The sequence below is a fragment of the Cebus imitator genome, unplaced genomic scaffold, assembly GCF_001604975.1.
Source record: "Cebus imitator isolate Cc_AM_T3 unplaced genomic scaffold, Cebus_imitator-1.0 Scaffold261, whole genome shotgun sequence".
NCBI classification, from domain to species: domain Eukaryota; kingdom Metazoa; phylum Chordata; class Mammalia; order Primates; family Cebidae; genus Cebus; species Cebus imitator.
In genome coordinates this window covers 5856285-5870210 of record NW_016107576.1, presented here as the reverse complement: position 1 = coordinate 5870210, position 13926 = coordinate 5856285, and the positions used below count along the sequence as shown (strand labels likewise).

The 13926-nt window shown below is 39.9% G+C and overlaps 1 protein-coding gene across 3 annotated transcripts in view; it reads left to right on the top strand.

The window, feature by feature from the left end:
* The first annotated feature begins 203 nt into the window (after window positions 1-203).
* The window catches only part of URI1 (URI1 prefoldin like chaperone), a 74746-nt gene continuing 61023 nt past the window's right edge, over window positions 204-13926 (top strand). Inside the window, exons 1-2 of one of the 3 annotated variants that reach the window (XM_037728308.1) lie at window positions 204-567; window positions 610-684. In XM_037728308.1, the coding sequence (XP_037584236.1) occupies window positions 520-567; window positions 610-684 (123 nt within the window). In that variant the 5' untranslated portion in view covers window positions 204-519. Of the gene's footprint in view, window positions 685-13926 lie in introns of all 3 variants that reach the window. The other 2 variants (XM_037728307.1, XM_017499883.2) reach the window with 2 other exon arrangements.

Genomic DNA, 13926 nt, shown 5'->3' with positions numbered 1-13926 from the left:
TATACGTAATTTCAAAAAAAAAAAAAAAAGAAAGAAATATCGGCATGGAATGTAAGCTTGAGGAGGATTACAAACGCCGGGCACTGCCATCCTCAGCCACGAGGTCCGCACCACGCGCACCCTCCTGGGGGCGGGGCCTGCGCGGGATGGGCGTGTCGGGGCGGGGCCTGCGCGCTAGCTTCCGGCGTGCCGCGCGGGGCGGGGCCTGTGGGGAGGCGCGGAGGAGGCGCGGCCGCCGCGGGACGTCTGGCAGGGCCCGCACCGGAGAGGCGTCTCGGCAGCTGGTGGTCGGCCTGCTACTCCGAGCCTGCGGCGGGGCGGCGGCGGTATGCACGTGTGAGATGCGGACGCGGGCGGCGCGGACGCGAACAGCGGCGGCGGCGGCGAGCGCGGCCTCTTGGGCGCGGGACGCGCGGTGCCTGAGGGCGGGCGCGTGGGCGCTGGGCAGCCGCCGACCGCGCCGCCTGCGCAGGCGCTGGTTCAGGACTCACTCGCCTAGCTGAGGCCCGCGGGCCCGTCATGGAGGCGCCCACCGTGGAGACGCCCTCCGACCCTGCGCCCCCCTCGGCCTCGGCCTCGGCCCCGGCCCCGGCCCCGGCCCCGGCCCCAGCCCCAGCCCCAGCCCCGGCCCCGGTTCCGCTGCGCGCCCCGGACGTGGCGCGGCTGCGCGAGGAGCAGGAAAAGGTAACTGGCAGCCCCGCGCCGCTTCCGCCTCCGCCCGCCGGGCCGCCCCTGCCTGTGCTCAGGGCCGCGGCCCCGCGTGGCCTGGGCCCAACCGCTCGGGTTCCCGGAGGAAACCGGGAGAAACTTTTGTCACGTGCTTCTGTTGTCTTTGTCTGCAGCCCTTTGACCTGGCAGCGGAGGGAGGGGTGTGGAGCCCATTCGCCTGCCCCGGAAAGGGGGCTTCAGAGCTGAAGGCGTGCAAAAGCGTGTGGGAATTTGGGGGCGGGGGCAGCACGCTGTCAACGGAAGCGTTCACCTTAATTTTTGTAGCTTGTAATGACCTAAACATTGCTTAAAATGTATACTGTTTTGCTCCTTATTTGTTTGCACGGAAAAGTTTTACTACCTTTGTCATGTTAATGCTTCCTGTGCAATATTTGGTTATTTAGTATTTATGACAATATAATGTCATTTAAACAAAATAGAGACATTCTCACTATGTTGCCCAGGCTGATCTAAAACTTCTGGCCTCAAGCGATCCTCCCCGCCCTGCCTCCCAAACTGTTGGGATTACAGGCGTGAGTCACCGGACCTGGCTCATTTTTACACATTTTAATTTCATCGTGTAATAAATGAATTTTAAACTACTGTTGAAGAGGGTACCGAGTCTGGTATTTCCTGGTGGGACTTTACATAAAGAAGTGTTTCCAATTTAAGAAACAGTTTTATTGTTAAATCCGAGTTTTCTGTGGATTCTGTGGTCTTTCAGATTGATTGTCCGCTGAAGTGTCTTGAAATTCTTACTTATAAAAGCAGTATTTAATTTGCTTAAAATACTTTATGTCATCATTTATGGAAGAGCATCATGGGCTATAAAGGGTTAGTAAGTTGCTTCAACATCACAAGCACGGTAAAAATTCTTAACTTTTTAATTGAACATTTCCTGTATAAGAACGACTGTTTACATAGGTATAAAAATATACACAGTTCAACTAGATGAGGGTTTTGATAGAACTTAAAAAACCCCCGTTTGCTTGGAAACCACTTGTTGGGATGAACTGCGGGAATCTTTCTTACTTTGTTCTGGTTGGTTTATTTTGGGTTGGATTTTCATTTCTCAGTCACTTTTCTCTAATAACGCAACTGTTGGGTTTGGAAGCCTATTTTCAAAATGACAGTTTAAAAATCCAGTGGTCAGCGAGGTGACCCACACTTGTCATTCCAGCTGTTTGGAATGTTAAGGTCGTCGAATCACTTGAGGCCAAGGAGTTCGAGACCAGCCTGGGCAACATAGGGAGACCCGGATATACAAAAGAAAAAAGCCCAAAAAATTAGCCAGGCATGGTGGTGCACACCTGTAGTCTCATGTACTTGGGAGGCTCAGGTGGGAGGATCACTTGAGCTTAGGAGTTTGAGGCTGCAGTGGGCCGGAGTGAGACCCTGTCATTAAAAAAAAAAAAAAAAAAAAAAAAAAAAAAAAAAAAAAAAAATTAAAATTAAAAGTTAATTAGTTTGGCATCTTTAAATTATAAGACATTAATGCATTTTTTTTTTTAAGATAAAAATAGAAAGAGAAGAAAGATAAAACAGCCCCTTATAAAGTCTTACTCCTTTGGGCAAAACTTGGTATTTTTTATTCTTTCAGAGAATGTGACACAGACCCTCAGAGGATGATGTTTCTGTTGCTTCTCATCTACTGCAGTTCGTTAATTTCACCTCCTGCTGACTTGATATATTTTCTGCCATTTGGCATGTTAAAAATATATCCTTAGTTTTATTCTGATGTTAGTGTGACTGAAATGCAAAGGATACTTTTTGGGGTGCTCTGAACAGCTTTCTGGTACCGTATTGAGTTACAGTGGAAGAGAGTAACTGCTTTTTCAGTTAGAGTCTTGTGGGAAACTGAATGTTTCCTGTAGACATTGTGCTATCAAATTATTTTTCTGTGTTTTAATGTTAATTCGGCACACTAAATAGCCACGTGTATATCTGTCGTGGGTGTGTAAAATTATCCCCAGTTCAGGAAAAAGTGTGTCAGTCTTTAATCTATCTTTAATAGAAGCATCTGCTTCAGTGGACAGGAGACCCCACAAGGCCACAAAATAAACTGGTTAGTTGGCTGCACTGTAATTATGATGTAGTACAGGAAAACTACCCAGTAAATAGGCAGTGAAATTTTTTTTGTGAAGTACCTTATTTAGGCTTTAAAGCCAGCCCAGTTGTGGGAGTACCGGGAGTTCTACTAAAGGAGAAGCATCGTGACATCCTGAGTGTAGAAGGGGAAAATGTCATTTACGTGTGGCACTTGGTATTCCTTTATGTAAGTTGAATCAAACATGCTTTTAAGCTCTTGGCCTTTCCTACCTGGGTTTCATGAGACAGAGTTAAATTCTGCAGAAAATGATTTGAATGCCTATTCTCAGTTTCCCCTGGGAGGATACTATCTAGTTGGCTTTAGATGGAGAGAGAGAAATGAGTTCCTTACATACTGTGGGTGCCTTAGGCTTAGAGCATAATCTTCTCTGGGAGTCTTAATTGAGAGGGGCTGGTAGGTAATGTGGCTTAAATGTTGCTCATTAGTTTTGTTCTTGCTTGTTTTCCAAATTCAGCTAAGGAGTATAACAAGTTTTACCCTGTTTTCTTTATTGTATAGTCTCTGGAACATGGAATAAAAAGGAAAAAAAATTGGCAACCTGAGGAGGAGGACAGACAAGGGGCCTGAACAAGACACGACCTCTAAGTGACAGCATCTGTAGTTGGTGGCTGGGAGCACAAGTTTTAACATTGCTTTCACTTACAGAGTCAGTGATGAAGCATATCCAAAACAGTTTGTTTTAGTTAAAATTTTGGTTTGTTTCTGTTTTGATCTAGCAAAAAACATGTAAGAAACATTCCTTGCGGTTTTGTTCTTAATAGAAAAACTAAAAAATCCAACATTAGGGGATTGGTTAAATAAATCAGGAGCTATTATGTAGGGATTGAAAACTAGGACAGTGTGTATAGCGTGGTTCCAGTTATGTTTATGTAAATATTTACACATTTTATATAGGAAAACACCATTGTTTTAAAATACACAATTTTATTATTTTACTTAAAAGTTTGTAAAATTGGATGGGACTTTTTTTTTCCCTCAAAAAAACTATTGATAAAACTTACTTTTAATTTTAACAAAAATTTGAATGTTATTTTAATTGCAGAACACTTTCTGAGCCTGAAAAATGGCTCTTGGCTAGTTTGAACACCAGTTAGGCAGGTTTATTTCTTGGTTACTTCAGAGCTGATATATGTAATTTATTCAAACAACCATCTCTCCTTCCCCCCCCAAAGGTTTTATTTAATCTTCATTTGTTACAAGATACAGGGAGAGGAGAGAAATTCAGATCATCGCCTTTTTTTCCCTTCCTTTTAACTAAATCTGTTTTTACTAACAGCACTAAAATATTTGTTGGAAAAATGGAAGCTTAACCTGTCTAGACTGTGACCTATGCAATAAAATGTATGGTCCAGGACTACTGGTGTGGAGTGTCTTGGGCTGTTTAGGGAGATTTCCTTGTACTTGTACTTCCTAAGATCTTGCTAAATCTGGTTTTAGGAATTGCATTATATTGAAATTTTGGTTTCTTGGCTAAGGTGATGTTTCTGAGATACTTGTATTTTTTATCTCTAGATACTATTAGCTTTTATTAGCAGAACTACTGAGATTTTATTGTAATATTTTAAAAAGTAGTATATCCAGTATTGTTTTTATAGGCTTATTTGCAGGATAATAGTAAGATTAGAAAATTCATTAGGATAATATATTTATTATTGAGTGCCTCATGTAATTCTCACTTGGAATTTTGGAATAGCTTATACTTCCTGATACAGAGCCATGGGGAATTAAATGCATTAAGAGTAAATATTTTAAATTTTTTATAAAGCAGAACAGCTAATTTAACTTAATGGAGGGTTTTCATATTTCTTGTGATAAACTAAACTGCACATAGTTTAAGGAACTGTCAGCCACGTAGGCCATGTAACAGCTATTCTTTCCAAGCCTAGAATCCATGCCATTGAATTTATGCAACAAATATTTAATGAATATCTACTACATGCCAGACATGTTCTGCTGAGTGTGCAGTAATAAACAAAATACAGAAAGTCCTTGCTTTTATGGTTACACTCTCAGGGTAAAGGCATGCGGTTACGTAGCCATACCATTGGTGCTTGGTAGGTAAGGCTAAGTAGAAAAAACAGGAAGGTAAGAGGCCTGTAGAGAATGTGGGATGTGAGAGGAGGGATGGCTTCTTCTGTAAGCCGTCAGAGAGGGCTTCTCCGTTAGGTTTCATTTGAGCAGAAACTCGAAATAAGTGAGGAGTGAGCTATGTGGATATATGGAGGATATTTTGGAGAAGAGCTTTCTAGCCAGCATTAGAGTAGTACCAGATCATCGTAAGTTTTGGTTTTTATGTTTGTGTGATGGAAAACCATTGGAATGTGTTTTGAGGGTGATCTTAAATTATATCAATTTGTCATGCGTATGTGAAGAAATGGACAGATGGAATTACATTATAGGGAGCAATTCTGTGTGTGCCACGCATTGTGATTGATGTTTACAGATTCGATCTTAGAATTTTCATTAATGCCATTTATTTTTCAGATGCACAGTTTGGGTGGTTTCTAGTTTTTGCCTAGAACTTTCTCATGGAGCATTTGTGTCTTCAGTTGCACTTAAAATGCGTTTTCTAAGGTGGACCTTGGTAGCAGTGGACAGAAGTTCTCCCTACTTCAGTCTTTACCACCATGTGTTTTTTCATATATGCTGGCCATTCTTGTGATGAATAATGAGGTTGATGACCTTTTCAAATGTTTATTGGCTACTCGGATTTTTGTGGGTTTGTGTGTGTGTGTGTGTGTGTGTGTGTGTGTGTGTGTGTGTGTGAAATACCTGCTTATCTTTTATCTATTTTCTATGGGGTTGTTATATTCTAATTGATTCATAGCAGTGACTGCCTTTCCAATTATTGTAAGTTGCTTCCTTAGTCTGTGGCTTGACTTGGAGCACTTACAATGGTGTCTGTCCTTTGACAAACAGACATTCTTAATTTTAACAATTTGTTTCCTTTATGGTTAGTGTTTTCTGTCCTGTTTTTAAGAGGTCTTTCTTACTATTCTTCCATAGATACCCTCTTATATTGCGTAATAGAAGCTTTATTGCTTTGTCTTTCACGTTGAGAAAGTGAAATTGGCTTTGTATATAGGAGGGGATTGAGGGTCAGGTTTCATTTTTTACTGTATGGATACCTAGTTGCCCCATCAGCATTTATCGGAAAGAGTGTCAAGTTTTCACTGCATTGTCGTCTTTGTCATAAATCAGGTGACTGTGAGAGTAACTGATTGGTTTCTTGACTGTGCTCTTGGCTTGTCTATTCTTGCAGCAAACCTACGCTGTCTAAATCATTATGACTTTGTAAGTTATCACGATACCTGATAGTGTAATTTTAGTTGTGGTTCCTCAAGAGTGCCTTTATCCTTTCCAGTCCCTATGCTGTTTCTTTTTCTTGCCTTTGGTATTGGCCAGTTCAGATGGTGGTAGTGGGCATCACGGGTCAACTTTTAAACATTTACCATTAAGTGTGATATTTACTGTAGTTTTCGTATTTGCTTTTTATCAGATTAAGGAAATCTTATATTCCAGGTTTGCTATGAGTTTTTATGAGTGGGTGTTGAATTTTAGAAATGTTTTTTCTAAGTTGATTAATTATAGGTAATGTATTGAAAAGAGTATATTTGTCCTTTCTAATGTTGAAGTTACTTATTTTTTAAGAAAGGCACAGTTGTAAGAATATGTGCTTGTATAGCCAAAGGCACATTTCATTTTGTATGTAGGTAAGTTTTCAGAACTCATTACTTGTAAGTTTTATTTTATTTTAGATCAACTTCTTATTGTTGGCACTTAATATTGTGCCAGTAATGTGCCATAAGAAGAGACCCCCTTGGTTTTCGTCCTTTGAAAGTTGTTAATAAACATAAAACAATATTTCAAGAGGAGAAAACACATTTTCATTGGGTTAGGCTTCTCTAGATTGGAAGAAAAGATCCAGGCTTCTCTAGATTGGAACAAAAATTGGGAATGGTCCCAGGGAAAGGGAGGAAGGAGGTGTGTGGAATCTGTGATTTGGCTGGCCATAACTGCTTGATTCTGTTTTCCCACCTGTTGTGTTCATTTTGAGTTTAAAAACCTTTTAGCTTCTGTCACTTGTCTTAATCACCAGATTGATGTCTCTATCTTTTTAGTCTCTCATATGCAGCTTTTCCCCCTTAAACTACAACTGTTTATTTGAAAAATTATAAAACTACAGGAAAGGTGAAAGAACAGTGTGATGAAACTGTTGAATCAGTTAACGTTTTGTCCCATTTTCTTTTCTCTTTATATATTTTTTTCTTTCCCCCCTGCAGAACCATTCAGAAGTGAATTGCAGACATCATCACATCAGTAATGCTGCAGCACATATCATTTTACATGAAGGTCATTCTTCTATAGAACAGTATCTTTTTTCTTACCAAGGAAATTAACATTGACATGTACCATATTCACATTTTCTCAGTTTTTGTGAAAATGCCTTTATAACTCTTTTCAATCCAAGAGCCAGAGATTACCATAGCCTTTGGCTATCTTATCTCCTTAATCTTTCATCTAAAGTTATTCCCCGCCACCTTCTGTCTTTATGAAATTGACATTTCTGAAGCATTAGGTCAGGTTTCTTGTAGAATGTCTCACAATTTGGAGATGTCTAGTGAATGTAATAATGAAGAAACAAACAATTTTGGCAAGAATACTACATAGATAGCTGGTGGGTGGTACGAGCCTGTAGTCCCACTTACTCCAAAAGCTTCAAAGGCTGAGTCAGGAGGATTGCTTGAGCCCTAGAGGTAGAATCCAGCCTGGACAACATAGTGGTAAGGTCCTGTCTCCAAACACACACACACACACACACACACACACACACACACACACAGACACACACACGTGCGCGCTCGCATAGATGATGACTTTTTATTGCATCATGTCAGGAGACACATAATGTCATTTTTGTCCCATTAGTGTTGCTAACCACTTGTTTAAGGTGGCATCTGCCAAGTCTCTCCATCATAAAAATACTTTTAAATGGTATAGTACTTGAAGACAGTGTAAATGTTCTATTTCTCAAAGGCCTTGGATGATCCTTGCCTAAATTGGTTATACCATTGGTGTTTGCAAATCAGTGATTTTCTAACCATGTGTTTATTAGTTGATGTTTTTCAATAAATGAGAACTCTAGTGGGTCCCTCCCCTTTTTAGTTTCACAATAAATTCATTTTTTTTTTGTTTTAAATTGAGAGTGATAATAATCTCTGTCATTGTTTCTTTTGATGTTCAAATTGTTCTAAATTTGAGCAATGGAAGCCCCTTCAAGCTGGCTTAAGCATGCATTCTTTTTTTTTTTTTTTTTTTTTTTTTTTTTTTTTTTTTTTTTTTTTTTTTTTTTTTTTTTTTTTTTTTTTTTTTTTTTTTTTTTTTTTTTTTTTTTATTTGAGACGGAGTCTTGCTCTGTTGCCAGGCTGAAGTGCAGTGGCGCAATCTCAGCTCACTGCAACCTCCGTCTCGGGTTCAAGCAATTCTTCCTCCTCAGCCTCCCGAGTAGCCGGGACCACAGGTGCGTGCCACCACGCCCGGCTAATTTTTGTATTTTTTAATAGAGATGGGGTTTCACCATGGCCAGGGTTGTCTCGATCTCTTGACCTCGTGATCCGCCCGCCTCAGCCTCCCAAAGTGCTAGGATTACAGGCGTGAGCCACCGCGCCCGGCCTGCATGCATTGTTTTTGTTTGTATTTTTGAGACGGAGTTTCACTCTTGTTGCCCAAGCTAGAGTGCAGTGGCATGATCTTGGCTCACTGCAACCTCTGCCTCCTGGGTTCAAGCGATTCTCCTGCCTCAGGCTCCCTGCCACCACACCTGGCTAATTTTTTTTTTATTTTTAGTAGAGACAGGGTTTTACCATGTTGGTCAGGCTGGTCTTGAACTCATGATCTCAGGTAATCCACCTGCCTCGGCCTCCCAAAGTGCTGGGCTTACAGGTGTGAGCCGCTGTGCCCAGCCTATGCATTCTTTTTTTCATTATTTGATCATTACGTTGCTTTCTGGCACAAGATGTTCCAGGCTTGTCTGTACTTTGCCTTAGTCCTGAAGTTGACTATTTCTTCAAAGAGTCTTATAAAATAAATAACGCTTAGAAACCAAGATATGGACACAAGGAGTGCTGATTGCTGCTGAGGTGTTATTGCATCAAGTGGACAGTAGTAAGGAAATATATTAACCTTCAGTATACCAGGAAAAGTAGTCATCACCATTTACTATCTAGGTCCAGTGTATCCTTTTTACTGTTTATATTTTTAACTAAATTTTGCAAATAATTTACAGGTCTAAAAATAAGGAATAGTGAAAAACAATTTTATTGGAAAGGTTAATCAGAATTTCAACACAGCAGTTCTCTTTATATTAAGCAAATCTTGATGCATAAACATTATGAGCGATTTAAAAATACTGCCACATGTCAGAACAATGGGATTGTCTAGGTTCTTGTTGCAGATTATTGCATGATGAAGTCCTTCTTGTTGAATGACTGACTGGATGGGAATATCCTATTTCCTTTTTGTTCTTACAAGTGTAGTGTTCACTCATTGATTCTTTAGTTTTCCTCATTCAAATCAGACAGCCTTTGTTTAACATTCGCTAAGTTCAGATGTGTGTAGTTTTCTTCCTCCATTGTCATGGTCTCTTCTAGGACTTAAAGAGATAAGCCATTACAGAATTCCTGCTTTCAGAACCTATTTCTGGTATCTTCAGGGTTTTTTTCTCCTAGCCTCTGACCTGAAGAAGTTAAAAAACTTACAGGTGTAGAAGAGGAAATAGAATTTAGAGATCTTTTATTCTAGCAATCTTATTGTGCTAAACTATATTTAATAAAATTTGCCATTTAACAATTCTTTTGTGTATACTTTTCAGTGACATTGATGATATTCACTATTATGTAACCATCACTGTTCTTTATAAAACTTTTTCGTCACCCCAAACAGAAACTCTCTACCCACTAAGCAGTAACTCTCCCATTCTCCCCTCACTCACACCCCTAGTCAGTTAAGATTATACATTTTGTTGCTTGTGTTTTTGGTGTCATATCTAAGAATCCATTGCCAGATTCAAGGTCTTGAAGATTTATACCTATGTTTCCTTCTAGGAATTTCATGATTTTAGCTTTTATATTTAGGTCATTGATCCATTTTGAGCTAATTTCTGTATATTCATTGATTGTTGATTTTTGAGAAAATTCATCTAGGATATTGTCATCTGAAGACTCATAATCTGAGATTTAATTTATGCTCTCATTTCACCATCATCATGAGTGTCTTTCTGTGCTATCCAGTGTGATAGCCATTAACCACATGTGGCCATTATACTTAAATTTAAAATTCAAATTAATTAAAATTAAGTATAATAAAAATTCAGGTTTTTGGTTACGATAGGCACATCTCAAGTGCTCATTAGTCACATTTGGCTATTGGCTTGTATCGGTCTGTGCTGATGAAGATTCTCATCATTAAAAAAAAAAGATACTGGACTTCATTGGTTAAGAGTGCTGCTAACTCTTTATATTCATAATCGGACTTGTTTAATAATAGTGAAGTACCTTTCCATCACTTTTTTCCTCTTTCCATTATAGGCAGAAAATAAAAAACCTGAATTCTCAACTGTGTTTATTGAAAGCTAAAGGCAGACTACAAAGATGGCGTCTGCTATCATTTGTACTTTCTTGAAAGGTGATGCGATACCCTAGACAATGCAGTGAGAAAACAGAAGGATGATATTTTACTGTTGATTGCGTCATCCTTCTAGGTGATTACAGAATTCTTTTGTTTTCTCATTTTCTTACTATTTAGTTTTTGGGTTTTTTTTTTTTTTTTAAACATAGGAATAGTTGATCATAAAATAATTACTAAGGTGATGATGAAATGGCAAGATGCAGGAAAAATATAATCACTAGGATCCTGTAGTGTATCTTTGACTTACAAAGACACTGTACCTATATGGTTATTGCAAAATAAAATGAGTTTTTTTTTTCTTAATAGGAATTAAAAAAAAAATCCTTGAAAGGCCTCTAAGAGGATAAAAGTCATGAAATATTAATCCTTGCAAATAGTAGAACTACTCAAGAAAGAAACTAAAAATGTAAAACTGGGTTCAGTGGACCCTGCCTGTATATATACCCTGATACTTTGAATTCAAATCCATTACCACAAGATTCTTCTTAAACTTTCCCCAGTCTATATTTGAGTATTTCCTTTAATAGTGAGAACCCTGGTTTTCAACCTCTGTATTTATTCATTTACTCTGTCCTACAATATATACAAAATAGCTTCAGAATTACTACATTAATACCACTGCCAATAGCAAATCTATCAAGTAAAGTTCAACATTTCTTTGCCGTTCCATTGACTTTTGTATAGTTAATGCTTTTGGGGTGTACAGTTAGGGTACTGATCTCAAAAGTTACTTGAATTATTTTTTTTCTTTGAAGTTATAGCTTGGATTTTTATTTATGTTAAACAAATGCTCTGAAAGAAGAGACCCCCACCAAACAGGCTTTGTGTGAGCAATATGGTTGTTTTTTCACCTGGTGCCGGCGGGCTGAGTCTGGAGAGTCAGCAGAGGGCAGTGGGAAGAGGGCAGTGGGATGGGAGTTGGTTTATAGGTTTGGGGTAGGCGGTGGAAAGTTACAAAGTTGCAGTTTAGGGTAGTTTTTGCAAGCTGGGGAAGGGGTTGTAGGTCCAATTGCCTTATCAGTTGAGGCAGGAATAAGGAACAATTGAGGAATGTCTCAAGTTAATTAGGTGCCCATTCTTCCCCTTTTCATGGTTGTCCAGTTACTTCAGACTTTCTAGTTCCAGGAACTTACCTGGAGTGTCCCTCCAGTTCACAGAGGTTACCATGGTGTCCATGGCGCAGTCAGTCAGCCTAAAAGACCTTACAATTTGTATTGGATATTTGCTTTTTAATTTTTTCCACTTAATTGCATTTTATAAATACATGAAAACATTTATGTGATTCAAAATCACAACTATATCCAAAGTTATCCCTACTGAGGTAATTCTGATTCATTCTCATTCCCTCTTTTACCTACTGTTGTCAACGTGTTTATAACATGGGGAAAAATCCACACCGAGACAATGGATCACTCAGCAAGGCCAGTTTACTTCCTGCAGAAAGGGTGCAACTCGCTGGCAGTCTTGCCACGAGAGCTCACCTGAACAAGGAGACAGGAGCATTTACATAACCTGACACAATCACCCTACTGCTGTGTCCAGTTTCCATTGAACGGGACCTCACATTCTGTGCTTGACCCGATTGGCTAAAAACTTGGAAATTTTCTAAAGAAGTAAAGGCAGAGGAGAACAAAGAAAAAGAGTAACTTGAGGATTGCTTAGAACAGTGATAGCATTTCCAAGTAAGGAAGGGGAATAAGCTATGACCTGAGATTTGCCTGGGCTTGCCTAGGCGTGTCAAGGCAAATATCTAGCCTAAAGTGTAAGAACAAAGAATCCAGGATGCACTTATTTCTTTACTATAACTAACTGCTACCATAAGATTATTAGCAAGAACTTTAAAGCAAATTAACCTTTGAAGAAACTATCATTTATTTGTAATGAACTAAGAGGAAAGTTCCTACACCTACCCCTATAGATAACTCTTTTTTTTGAGATGGAGTTTTGCTCTTGTTGCCCAGGCTGGAGTGCAGTGGTGCAGTCTTGGCTCACTGCAACCTCCGCCTCCCAGGTTCAAGCAGTTCTCCTGCCTCAGCCTTTCAAGTACCTGGAGTACAGGCACCTGCCACCATGCCCTTCTAATTTTTAAAATATTTTTAGTAGAGATGGGTTTCACCATGTTCGCCAGGCGGTTTCAAACATCTGACCTTAAGTGATCTGCCCACCTCAGCTTCCCGAAGTGCCGGGATTACAGGCGTGAGCCACCGCACCTGGCCTAGATAACGGTTTTCATTCACTTTTGATCAGTCCTTCCTCTGTTCCTTCTTTAAAAGTAATTACATGTGGCTGGGCGCGGTGGCCCATGCTTGTAATCCTAGCACTTTGGGAGGCTGAGGTAGGTGGATCACAAGGTCAGGAGTTTGAGACCAGCCTGGCCAACATGGTGAAACCTCGTCTCTACTATAAATACAAAAATTAGCTGGACGTGGTGGCACCCGCCTATAATCCCAGCTACTGGGAGGCTGAGGCAGGAGAATATCTTGAACCTGGGAGGCAGAGGTTGCGGTGAGCTGAGGTAGTGCTACTGCACTCCATCCTGGGCGACGGAGCGAGAGATTCAGTCTAAAACAAACAAACAAACAAACAAAAAAACCTTATATGTGTTCACTTTATATCCGTTCCATACTGCCTTCTTATACAAAATGTAGCATATTTTGCCTTTTTTTCATCTCATTAAATGATAAACCTGAGAGTTACTCTGGTTCATAGAGGTATTCTTAATCATGTTTTGTGGTTGCATAGTACTTTATTGTGTGTCCGTGTCATCAGATATTTTGCTGGTATCTTATTGATGGGCATTTGGTGTTTTTCAGTCTCTTGATAGTACAAGTAATGCCTCAGTAAATCACTTTATGCATATGTTGTTTCTCATTTGTGAAGTAACTTAAGGTGGAGTCCTAGAGATGGATTACTGAGTCAAAGGATAAATTGGTTTAGCTTTATCCATATTTATAACCACCCTCTCAATGAACTGTTCAACCTTTAATTTATAGTATGAAATAAAAAGACGTAAGAGAATTAGAAGAATATTTTATCTGAAAACTAGGAATTCCGTGAATTGGCTGTTTCCTGTGATCTTCACTGCCGTTTTCCCAGTTAGCAGTTTTTTCTTTTCTTTTTCCCAGTTTCAAGCGATTTTACTGCCTCAGCCTCCTGAGTAGCTGGGATTACAGGTGACCGCCACCACCATGCCCAGCTAATATTTGTATTTTTAGTAGAGATGGGATTTCACCATTGTTGACCAGGCAGGACTCAAACTCCTGACCTCAGGCGATCTGCCCTCCTTAGCCCTCCAAAGTGCTAGGATTACAGGTGTCAGCTACTGTGCCTGACCCAGTTATTTCTTACAAAAGAGGCAGTAATTCCTGGCTGGTCTTGGCAGTTCCACTTTTGTTCCTCTTCTGCCTATTTTCCAGAGTACT